Source organism: Schistocerca piceifrons, chromosome X (genome assembly GCF_021461385.2).
Source record: "Schistocerca piceifrons isolate TAMUIC-IGC-003096 chromosome X, iqSchPice1.1, whole genome shotgun sequence".
NCBI classification, from domain to species: domain Eukaryota; kingdom Metazoa; phylum Arthropoda; class Insecta; order Orthoptera; family Acrididae; genus Schistocerca; species Schistocerca piceifrons.
In genome coordinates, this window is record NC_060149.1 from 380838380 (window position 1) to 380851653 (window position 13274).

At 38.6% G+C, this 13274-nt stretch overlaps 1 protein-coding gene across 8 annotated transcripts in view; it reads left to right on the forward strand.

The window, feature by feature from the left end:
* Window positions 1–446: 446 nt before the first annotated feature.
* LOC124723161 (neuropathy target esterase sws) overlaps window positions 447–13274 on the forward strand; it is a 201895-nt gene continuing 189067 nt past the window's right edge. For all 8 annotated transcript variants that reach the window (XR_007006522.1, XR_007006521.1, XM_047248357.1 and 5 more), the window contains exons 1-3: window positions 447–739; window positions 5355–5439; window positions 8602–8684. Coding sequence is in view for 6 of the 8 variants with exons in the window: in XM_047248357.1 (XP_047104313.1) it covers window positions 629–739; window positions 5355–5439; window positions 8602–8684 (279 nt within the window). In the remaining 2 variants the exon portion in view is untranslated. The remainder of the gene's footprint in view (window positions 740–5354; window positions 5440–8601; window positions 8685–13274) is intronic.

Sequence of the window (13274 nt, forward strand, 5' to 3'; positions counted from 1 at the left end):
CTATTCTAATACGCGGAATACGATGTGTCTGGTAGCTCTGAAACACGACTGGTCAATAAGAATGCACACGAAAAGACAGGCAGGCAAACGTCACTCGTGCGATTCAGTTGTTGTCCAGTTGGTGATGCATGTATCGGCGACAGTATTTCGCTCACATTTTCTTTCGTCATACACAAAACTTCAGTAGGTAATCCTCATCTCTGCAGAAGTTGTCAGTCGGTGCTTTTTACGTCGTTATTTATCAGTTTTGGCACAGAACATGTAGAATATATTTTATTTCGTACTTTATTATGACGAATCACCGCCTTGAAAACTTTTATTTACGTATCGCCTTTGTCAATACATCGGGTACCACGTTGTGCTGTTCGCAATTCAGTATGACGTAACGTTTTGCCGCCAATCGAATTCGTAGTTGATCCTCAGACTTTGCCCCTCGTACAGTCAGCTGTTTGGTAGTGCGGGAGAAGGATGCCGTGCGCCGTGTGTCAGCGTTTTAACAGTTTTAGCATGAAGTGAACTTTTCCAGGGATTTAGTAATTATCTAAAAGTCCAGATGAACGTGTGTGCTCTACAGCTACATGCGAAAGACACTAAGAAAATTTAATGACGAGGAGAGTCGACAGGCACGATGTTCAGTTTGAATATGCTGTATTTAAAAGAATACCTGTACGGATTCGGCGACTATATAGGGTTTGAAAAATGGTCCGAGACTATATCAACAGTCGTGCATCGGAATCTGGTTTGTACTTCTTGTTCATATGTTATGCAATGTTGACGATTACTAACAAAAATGCTCACTTCACTCACATCAATTAAGTGTCACTGAGTAAAGATACTGGTACAATTTAGCTGAATTGTAAGCTTCTTCATTAAAAGGGACGTATAATGTCCTTCCTATCCGTAAATTACTTTGATGGCGTTGAAGATATATATGTGTGAAGAAGATTGTTTTCGAGATGAAATATTTGTGTATATGTAAGGGATTATGTTTTAAAACCCAGAATCATGCCATTCAGACCTAACGCCATAAAGTGTAACTGATTAATATATGCAGACCACATCTGTGAAGCACAGTTAAGTTTTTATCCTGTTGTGTGACACGTAAGGTGTTTTGGCAGAGGCAGCAGATACAAATAATCAAATCAGATGTACGCTCATAAATGTGAGTGAGTGATGACAGTTTAGTACTTTTCATCCAATATCACACACAAGAGTGAACCAAGTATTGTATTATTGATTATATGTAACGCTGAAGTGCATGTTTGTTATAATAAAACACCCGTAATTCCTTAGGACAAGTGTGTTGCCAGTAGGATAAACAAGTTATGTTTGGGGGAAGTTAAAAAAGCAAACGGAACCTGCAGTTCTATGTCAGGACTCGTGGACAGAACAGAAATTGTTGGGAACCCACATTGTGCATGTGATATTTTTATTTCTAAACAAATAAAATGTTAACACAAAGATCCCCTTCGTTATGTGATTATGTGCTCGTTTTTATTTGGCTGCCAAATGACCTGTAGAAAGCAACTCTGTGAGTTGCGCAAGACATTCAAGCTGATTGTTTTCATTGCACTGCCAAACATCATTTGGACATTAACTTTGTGTCTTGCACAAGATACTTGAGGTGTGAACAGTGGAACAGTTTTGAGGCATAAAGAGATTCCCCTTTCTTATAATTATTCTGTTGATGTCATGTACACTAAATCTGGACGGTTTTTATCAACTTATTGGTTAAAGTATGGTATTGGACCCCCACCCACCACCCTGAAATCTTGGTTGTGGTGACAGACTGATGTGTACACTGCTTGAGGTCTAGTTTAGGTTGGAAGGTGACAGTTTGGTTGTGAGTTGGCAAAGCCAGTGAATGTGAAAGTCAAATAAAGTTTGTGGTAACAATTTGACCAGTAATGAAGCTTAATGTTTACATATGTGATGTATTGAAAAAGGGGGGGGGGGGGGGTCCATTATGTAAATGTATCACACGACCCCTAAAACTCTAGGCACACAAAACAGTTGCATTTAATTACATTGTAGTTTGTCATAAAGTCAATGAGAAATCTGGCCTGAATTTGCCACAAAACTCAAAAGCAATTCTGTGGACAGCATAACTTTCTGCAAAATTTATTATGAAAACCTATTTGGAATCTGGGGGGGGGGGGGGGGTGGATGTAGTACTGAAATTGAGCTATGCTAGAGATTATAGATCAGCCTGTCACCACAGCCAACATTTTATTTATTTATTTTTGTGGGGGGGGGGGGCTGTGGCACTATTACTGTCACCTGGAATCCTTGATGAATTGAACAAATTCTTTATTTACAAGTACCCTGCTGTTAATGGAATGTTAAACTGTGAGAAAGAAAGGCAAAAAAATATCTGTGTAACAGGAGCAGGACTATATAAACATGACATTGATAAATTTCTATACACGGTGTGTGATTTTGAGCTGTGCACCAGAAGATACGTACGAAACTGCAGGTTTTTTAAATATATTTTGTGGAGGGGTATGTCAGGGAAATAAGTGAGTTGAAGAGGACATGATATTAGGGACGGGACCTGCAAGCTCAAGCCTTCTGACAGATGTATTCCATGTATCTTATTTGTGCCCAGCACCAGTCTGGGCAGTTTAATTGTGGAAACCTTTGCAGGGCTGAGAAAGGTCTTAGAGCTGTGCCAGTTTCTAACATTTGCAGTATGAACCTATTATCAGAGAAAGTTGTCATCTATTATAGGAGATTTTGGTTGGAGCTCTTTTACAGAGATCGATGACAGAATACTCCACCAAAAGGTGGTAAGGCTAAATTTTCTCTGTACCACTGCTGCCGACAAGCTGCTGATCACATGAACAAATGTCCAAGCTAGCTTAGTGATGCAAATAACACCATCATTGATTAGTGGTGATTTGGAAGATGATTGTATTGTGTGATATAATATACTAATATATGGTGGTGTGTGGCTGTTGCAGAAGACAAACTATTGTTGTTGTGCCAGTGGCAAAGTTTGTGCAGATGGTGTATGATCATGGGGCTGTTTTCTGTTTTTTGATCTTTTACTGATACTTTTGGTCGATAACTGAATCATATTGTGAATATGTTCACACATTTTAGACATTGGCGTGGACGCCACACAGTAGCAACAGTTTGATAGCTAACATTTTCTCTGTATGCACATGATAATGCTTCTGTCCACAAAGCAGGCTCCAGTACATTATGATATCAAGAAAATAAGATGGATGTAGTGGACAAAAAGCAAAATAATTCAGATCCTTCTAAAATGGGGACAAGTATTTCTTACCAGTATAGTTAATAGGGCAGAGAAACCCCACACACTGCCCAGTATGAATTGTATTGCAACAACTGATAATAGGAGGAAACTTTGTGCCGGAATAGGACAGGAACCCAAGTCTGCTGTGAACAGGCAGCTCAGTATCTACTAAGTCACGTGGGCAGATCCGCAGCTAATCTCACACCTGCCATATATTAATGATTTTCATTTTTTAGTACCATTTTGCAGTGTTGTATAAAAGATCTACAAAATTAGAAATTTTAAAAGGAAAGCAGAGGTAAATAGAACCTGTGAGCAGAGCCATGTGAGTGCTTGGACAGCTCATTTAATAAAACATTGCCCACTAAAGATAAACCTTTTATCAAATTTGTTTCTAAAGTTAGCTCCTTGTTTTTACACCTTAGAAGATTTTCATTCATGTAACATGCTGTAGCACTCAAATTGAGAGCCAGCTCCAATTGAGGGATACTTATCTTTTCATTTGTAATGTTAAGAAACTTCCCTGCTGTAACACACAGTAGCAGTGAAGGATGGGCTTCCGTCCGACAACAGTGGAAGTTACTTCTCCATGGAGAAGTAGGAGTGTCCTTTAAGACCTATCCCAATCTTTAACAAACTATCATTCAAATAGTAGTATTGTGTCTTTTAAAGAAGTGTAGTCACTTCTTGTTCTGAAGTGAAGGAGGAATTGTGCCCCATTATCCTTGCAGAAAAGAGCTTGGGATGGATAGTCAGCTCTACTGTGTACTGGATTCTAGAATCCAAAATCTGAAGTTCCTTGTGGTATGACTTTTTGAGCCAGGTTAATTGACGCCTACCACATCACTCTGCCTTCTCACAACCAGCCCTACACCTGTCTACCTAAACTAGACCTTACTCTGTGCTACCAATCTGTCTGTTGCCGCTACTGAGATTTGGTATTCACATTCATTGGCTTCAACTACTCAGGACTGAGCTGAAGCCATTCGGCCTAGCCTCAACCTTGGGCTACACTACAGAGCAGCCTGTCAGCACAAGATAATTCTACAAAATATTATAAATGCAAAACAAATATTGTCAGTATTATGTTTGCTCAGGTATGATGTGACATACCAAGTAACATTTGTATCATGGGTCAAACCCAACATCCAGTTTAGTTTGCACCAACTGATCGACATTTGAGGCCTTCTAATGACAGAGCTATTGATGAGATACATGAGTGATGTGTCATCACAGTTCAGGTGAAGACAGTCTAGTAAGAGATTATTACGGGTCATCAACAACAAAGATTACTGTCTAGGAAAGCTACTGATTTCAGATATGAAAAATGACTGAGCATTTTATTGGTGACAGTGATTAAACTACATTAGAAATGGTTACGGATACTGCAATGCCTGTTGTTATGATTCAAACTTTTCTGTTTAACGCTGTCATTTGTCTTATCCTCGAAGGCTTATTTTATATTTTGATGTCACTCATTTTAAGTTTTCCTTTCCGATGTTCCTTTTTTATGCATGCGGTTCGAGGGGAGGGTTTTAGAAATTGGCTTGTTTTTCTCATCATTATTGACTTCTTAATGTAATTCACTTATCATTAATTTTAGGGGGTTAGTTATACTGTTGCTTTGCTGTCCTAAGCTTGTAACTTATGACAGCAAGGCAATGTACTACAATTGTGATGGTACAATCGTGCCGGCCCTGGAGTGTCGGGACATTTGCTACTTTTTTGCCTTCTCAAAATTAATTAATTTAGTTGTGTGTCATTTTCTGGGCTGTGTTTTCATCTTCAAACAGTTAACTAATGTTCAGTGGACCTGTCCCAGTTCTGATGAAGCTCCAGAGCTTGGTCCAGAGACGAATTCATGCTTCCAGTCCAGTTCGTGTAGCCTATGCGTAATTCACGACATGGAGAACACTGGATTAGATTAGAACAGATTAGATTAGATTGCCTCAGATCAGATTATGGAGTGCATTGTCTTGTAGTATCTACTGAATTGTCAGTTTATTTAGATAATTTATGTTATCGCCTAGACAAGAAAATTTTATCAAATCATCTTATGGAATCTCTAATGCTGTTGTGTTGTGTGTTTCAGTTCATGTTCCAAGTGGTAACTGTCCTGCTCATTCTCTATGCAATTCAGATAATTCTAAACTATGTTCGAGACTGGAGCAACAAGGGTAAGTGTGTGTGTTTTATTGCAATGCATCCTTACAGTGGTTACTCTCTTTCATTTTTCGAGTTGTGGTTGTATAGTGTGTGTTAAAACCATTTCCTTTACTTCTCTTTTGAATAACAGCGTGTCATTAGAGAGAGTGCACAAACCAGTTTTGGTAATAATAAATGTTTATGTACAAAAAGTTCTTCTTTGAATACTCAAATAATCATTGCACACATGCAAAATGTTTGACAACAGAGAAACTTGTCACCCATCACACCGTTCCCCTGTTGCTTGGATGCTGGCTGTTTGCATGAGAATGTTTTGTACTGGACGTATGCCTGAAAAACTAAAGAATTAAACTAACTTTCATTTTAAAGCATTGCAAATAATAGTTGTGTGTACCTAGGCTGTATTTCAAATTCTTTGAAAAGGATGATAATAGTAATGATATTTTGAGGTAATTTTACAATTACTAATGGGTATGCTGAAAACAGATTTGAGAAGAAAATGAAAATGGGGAGCATAGAAATAGTCTGACTGTAACCAAATTGCTGATGGAAATTACTGTAGCTGTAGGCAGGAAAATTGTTTAGAAGGGAAGTAGTGAAGTGATAGAAAAGAATTTTACAACTTAGAGAGAACTATGCTAACATACATTAATATTTTTAAGAATAAGAAATTAAATATTGTAGAACCCATGTTGGTACTGTCTGCCAAATTGCAGATATTTTTCTTTAACTGACAATTAATTTGTTACACTGGAAAAGATAAAAGTTTATTGGGTAAAATCGCACCTCTCTTACTGAGAGCTTTTGTTCCAGTGGGTTTGTGGTAGATGTGGTTACTCATTTTGTAGTCTGTATGAATTTTTTGATGTTCGTAACGTATCTGTGTTACTTCTTTCATTAGCAGGTGTCCTAAACAGATTTTGTATCATGATTTTTCTCTTTAAAACCTCAATATTTTATGTTATCTCACAATTGTGCAGGTTTCATCATCACTCTGTTGTGCAGTTTATTCTAGAGGTTAGCCTAAATCCAAAGTGGTGATGCAGCAGTTAAGACAAAAGAGTCAGAATACCTTTCTGGATGTCTTGAGTTAGATTTCCATATTTTCTCTAAATGAGGAAATGTGTGTGAAATTTTATGGGACTTAACTGCTAAGGTCATCAGTCCCTAAGCTTACACACTACTTAACCTAAATTATCCTAAGGACGAACACACACACCCATGCCCGAGGGAGGACTCGAACCTATGCCGGGACCAGCCGCACAGTCCATGACTGCAGTGCCTTAGACCGCTCAGCTAATCCCGCGCGGCTTTCTCTAAATGACTTTATATGAATATTATGATATTTCCTTACACAGACAATTGCTGATTCATACCTGTAATGCTTTTCTAGATCAACTATTGGTGTCTAATGTCCTTGATGTTGATGGGATATTGAATTCTTAATGTTCCTTTGTTAAAACCATTTCCTTTACTTTTCTTTTGAATAACAGAGTGTCATTAGAGATAGTGCACAAAACCAGTTTCGGGAAGGAAATTGAAAGGAACTGTCATGACATTTGATTTAATCAATTTAGTGAAACCATGAAACACCTAAATCTGGATGGCCCCATATGTAATTGAACAAGGTCCTCTTAAATGGAAGTCCAGTTCTCAACCATTGCACCATCTTGCTCATTAATTCTCTTTGATGCAAACAGTATCAAATTTTTATGTGTAAACACAGTTTCACCAAACTGTCATGGTGATAAGGAAATGTTAACAACCTTTACAACATCTAGTTGAACACTATCTTAACATATTCTTTTGTTGTTCAGAAAGGAATATGATGTCAATGAGGGGGTGATATTTACTCAACCTTTACCCTTATTTCAGTTGCATGTGGTAATCAGCTAATACTAAACAGCAAGCAACTCATAGAGCTCAAATAATGATGGTTGAGAATGGGTTTTGTGAGTCTAGGTTCCTGAGTTTGTGTCTGGTGAGTGTTCTTATGTGCTATTTCTTTGAAGAAAATGACTTTGTGACTCAGAATCTCATCTTTGCATGTTTTACTATTTACTTTTACTTTTTTCCCACTTATTTAATGAGCAGTTGCTTTCACTGACCTGTGTAGTTTTTCTCACTGCCACTCAGTAGTCTCCAATAACAACTCATACGCATATAACAACAGCAGTCACAATATAATATCTGAAATCTTGTGCACTTTGTAAAAATTTTATCCAAATTCTTAAACTTCTGTAAAATTCCATTAATGGGTTCAGTATCATTACGATATCTTCTGCCAATTTCTCTTTACCTCATATTTGTGTGTGTAACTTTGTTGTTCGTACCCATAAGATATTAGGCAGATGAAATATGAGGAAGTTGTGATTATGACTCACACAGTCATATATATATTAATGTGGTGATGGAAAGACTGGTGAAATGTAAATTAAGGAAGGAGTAAAAGTAACAACTCATCATATATTTGAGATGTTCAGTAACTGATATGCACATAACATTGTCAGTCTCATTTCAGTGCCTATCAATGACTCAGCACCTCAGTTATATGGTGAGTTGTTACATTTAGTATTTCCATTATTTGCGGTCACAATTTACAGTGAAATAAGTGTAAACTGCCACAAAAGTTACATCCAGGTGTTAGTATTCTATAGGATGGCTGGACAAGAGAAAATATAAAAAAATCCACTGCTGTTCATCTTGTAAACATTTGTTGTTGTAATGTAGTTTTCTGTTTTCATTGTATTTAGTTTGCAAGTTGTTGTCTTCTTTTTTTTTGGTATATGTGAGCTCTTTGAGAGATACCATAACAGAATATGTGTTTTAAGAGGAAGCTACTACACGATATATTATACACAGAATCTTAAACACCGAGCGAGGTGGCGCAGTGGTTAGCACACACGACTTGCATTTGGGAGGAGGACAATTCATTCCCGTGTCCGGCCATCCTGATTTAGGTTTTCCGTGATTTCCCTAAATCACTCCAGGCAAATGCTGGGATGGTTCCTTCGAAAGGGCACGATCGACTTCCTTCTCCATCCTTCCCTAATCCGATGAGACCGATGACATTGCTGTTTGGTCTCCTCCCCAAAACAACCCATCCCCAGTCTTAAATCTGAAACTTATTTGATTTTTCAACTGTCACTTATTAAAATACCTCTTGTTTGCAGATTTGCCAGAGGCAAGACGTTCTGGAAAACGCTTCAGGAAAAGGGATAAGATGATGTACTACGGCAGGAAAATTATGAGAAAGGTCAGATGATTTTCCACAAAATAAACAACACTTTCCCCATGTTAATGTTTGATACTGAGCTATAAGAGCACTTTGTAAAAACTTTCAATTCATCAAGTACCTTTGCCTTTCAGCATGATTGTGAAAAAGTTTATACTCAGAAGTCGAGTCGAGTCAAGTCAAGTCAAGTCAAGTCAAGTCAAGTCAAGTCAGTCAGTCTCGGGCTCTGTCCTGTGTTTTATGGGCAGTGCAGCAATCGTGAACAGCTTTCTTGGCAAATTCTTAGTTAATGAATTTTTCATTGTCTTTCTCTGCTTTGTGTGCTAGGAAGTATGCGTATATTCATTGTGTGGGGCGACCACCTTGTTGGATGCTTTTGCCATGTAGCGTTGTAGAAGGTGTTACAAAATTATGTTCATGATTTCAGAAATTAGAAATTAAATAAGAAAGTGCATTATAATAATGCCAGTATTGGTGTACAGGGAGACTCAATTTTTTTTTTCCTTTACAAATGTTCAATTTGTACACCACATATCACATGGCTTACATCGAGCTGACAACAAAAACTGTCTGAATCCAATTAGCTGCAACAATTTATGAATTTTGGGTTTACACTTCCCGTGTGACAGCAGCAACTGAAAACTTTCACAAGCCACTGTGTTCGTCCATTCATCAGTAGCATATGTAGCAGGAGCAGTGAAAAAGAGATCTGGCCACAAGCAGAGTGTTTATAGCTATCAGTGCTCTTGATGTTTGTATAAATGGCATAATTTCTAGATCCAATTTTTAGTAGGTCCATTAGCTGATACTTCAGAAATGCTGTAATTGTTTAAAAAATGAGTTGCATTTGTAAGTGAAACTTTGACACTTGATGATATAGCTTAGAACTTAGTATACTACAGAAGACAGTTTGGCAGTTGTTATTGAAATGTCTGATAATGAAGAACCGGGAACACAATTTTTTCTCATCTTATATTTATGTTACGCTGAAGTTGGGAGTTGATCGGGTAGCACCTGAGTATGTATTAAGGACCTTAACTATGGGGAGCAGTTCAAATGCATTTAACCCTTTAACTGCTAGTGAAATATATATCCATGCGCAGTCATCATACCTCTAGTGCTAACAATGTATATATTTGATAGGAGCTGAGTGTGCCAGTAGAGCTAATGCCAAATATATGTATTTTGTGGTTTTCTTAATAAATGATAGTGACGTAATACTCAGTTGGAACTCTTCAGGTAGTTTGTGGGATTACTAATTGTTCCTCCATGTGACTCACATGGCAGGAGCTGCAGTTTGCTGATCTTGTGGCCTGCTGTGTATTGTTCCATTGTATTTGAAAATATGTAAGTGTGTGTTGTCTGAGGAGGAAATAGGATATACAGGGTGATTCAAAAAGAATACCACAACTTTAAAAATGTGTATTTAATGAAAGAAACATAATATAACCTTCTGTTATACATCATTACAAAGAGTATTTAAAAAGGTTTTTTTCACTCAAAAACAAGTTCAGGGATGTTAAATATGGCCCCCTCCAGACACACGAGCAATATCAACCCGATACTCCAACTCGTTCCACACTCTCTGTAGCATATCAGGCGTAACAGTTTGGATAGCTGCTGTTATTTCTCGTTTCAAATCATCAATGGTGGCTGGGAGAGGTGGCCAAAACACCATATCCTTAACATACCCCCATAAGAAAAAATCGCAGGGGGTAAGATCAGGGCTTCTTGGAGGCCAGTGATGAAGTGATCTGTCACGGGCTGCCTGGCGGCTGATCCATCGCCTCGGGTAGTTGACGTTCAGGTAGTTACGGTCAGATAAGTGCCAATGTGGTGGCGCTCCATCCTGCTGAAATATGAATTGTTGTGCTTCTTGTTCGAGCTGAGGGAACAGCCAATTCTCTAACATCTCCAGATACTGTAGTCCAGTTACAGTAGCACCTTCGAAGAAAAAGGGACCAAAAACTTTATTGGCTGAAATGGCACAGAAAACGTTCACCTTAGGCGACTCACGTTCATACTGAGTTGTTTCCCGCGGATTCTCAGTGCCCCATATACAGACATTGTGACGTTTGACTTTCCCGTTAGTGTGGAAAGTTGCTTCATCACTAAACACAATCTTTGAAACGAAAGATTCATCTGTTTCCACTTGAGCAAGGATAAAATCACAGAAATCGATTCTTTTAATCTTATCAGCTGCAGACAGTGCTTGAACCAATTTCAGACGATAAGGTTTCATAACTAACCTTTTTCGTAGGACTCTCCATACAGTTGATTGTGGAATTTGCAGCTCTCTGCTAGCTCTGCGAGTCGATTTTCCTGGGCTGCGAACAAATGCTTGCTGGATGCGTGCTACATTTTCATCACTCGTTCTCGGCCGTCCAGAACTTTTCCCTTTGCACAAACACCCATTCTCTGTAAACTGTTTATACCAACGTTTAATACACCACCTATCAGGAGGTTTAACACCATACTTCGTTCGAAATGCACGCTGAACAACTGTCGTCGATTCACTTCTGCCGTACTCAATAACACAAAAAGCTTTCTGTTGAGCGGTCGCCATCTTAGCATCAACTGACGCTGACGCCTAGTCAACAGCGCCTCAAGTGAACAAATGTACAACTAAATGAAACTTTATAGCTCTCTTAATTCGCCGACAGATAGTGCTTAGCTCTGCCTTTTGTCGTTGCAGAGTTTTAAATTCCTAAAGTTGTGGTATTCTTTTTGAATCACCCTGTATTCTCACAGAAAGTTGTAGTGAGAGTTAGTTTTGTCGTTCTTTGTCTGAAACTGAGTACACTGTGCCTCTTTATTCTTGTCCTCCGATGCCTCAGGGGCTGGAAAGCTGCTTTTCTCATTGCATAACTTCATCTTCCAGAAGTTCTTCTGACAGCGATAAAATAGAGATTAAGATAACATGCCCCAGTGAAGAAAGGCAACTTTGGAAAAGTTTCATGGTACAGAAAAGAGCTGAAACATAGGGTTTACGATTTTGACACAGCACATTCAGATGTGAGTCCTATAATTCTGGAAAACCCTTGTGCATTACAAGTTTATCAGACATGTTCGCAGAGAAATTAGTCTCAATTATTGTAGATAAGATTAACAGATCCTGCGGGGTGCAAAGTGCTTCTATTTATGAGAGAAGCTGTTTGAGGGCCTGGAAAGATATGTATATGTATATAGCAGAAATGTATTGTTTCCTGGCAGTAACTCATCTCAAGTCGACAACTAAAACCTTGAAATGTTCTGGATATTGATCTAATGATCCTCTCTCATATCTCCAATTTCTGGTGAAATAGTGTAACATGACATATATGTATTGTTACTCCGAATGCTGCATTTTTGCAATAACAGTGTTCACACTCAAGATTATAAGCTGTACAAAATATCAGATAAAGCTCATCCATTGTGGATATTTAAGATCAGTTGTTTCTTGCCTGAGAGGGTTAGTTCAGAAGAGCACTCACTAAATTCCAGAAAGCTTGTATTGGCAATAGTCTCCCATTGTTCAAGGAATGCTTGGCTTGCAAACAGTGCATTCCATTTAAAAGATGACTTTTAGTATAAAAATATTTGTTCAGTGTGAGTGTGAAATAGAATTTATGCTTGACTTTATAGTTTTTAATGGTGCAAAGTGTGACATCGTAGTCAGCGTGCACAAAAGCAAGCCATGCCGCTAGCGGCGACAGGCCGTAAACACAGAATGCAACAAACAATACAAACAATGCATGACACAGTGTAGTAATACATTTTTAGCTTAGAGTGACGTAAACACCTATAACAAAGAGAATGGCACTTATCATATCAAAGAGAAATAAGCAATCAATTCAAACCAGACGAAGCACGTGGAAAAGGAAGGGTACTCTTATAAATACGGACGGAGTGCCTGACGCATAGCAATGGCTACCTGGTATAGCTTAACTGCCAAGCTTACGACTCGAACCAAACTACTGTAGCTGTATCGTCATTCATTCGACCTAAATTGTCTCTCATATTACAATGGACCAACATTGTTTCGATTTGGAGGTGCGGCCTAAAACTTTTCTCTCCCCTTGAATTTCGAGTCTCAAATTTCAGGTGCGGCTTAGATTCAGGAAATTTTTTTTCCTTGATTTCGAGTCTCATTTTTCAGGTGCGGCTTAGATTCGAGTAAATACGGTAACCAAAGCCATGTCAGAGGATGTGGTTAAGTCTTTCCAGTCCAGGGTGATACTTGGTGATTAGGCAGGTGCTCCTTCATAGTTGGTTTATGGGGGTGGTCAGTGGATTGGGGAGCACATATGGATATGGCACAGGAAATCTGTTTGCAGATTATATTTGAGGGGTAATGCCTGCATGTGAAGGCCCTACTAAGACCTTCAGCATATTAGGCAACGCATTGCTAGTCGACATGTGGTGAGACTGTATGGGCGAAACTTTTTAGTATGTGTGGGGGATGGCAGACGCAGTTGATAGCTAGAGAACTTGATTTTTTATATAGTGTGTTGGATTGATTGAGATGTGTGTGTGTGTGTGTGTGTGTGTGTGTGTGTGTGTGTGTGTGTGTGCAGGAACATGGCACACTGGGTTGAAGGGGCCAGGTGAAGCAGATGGAAAAGGTGTTGA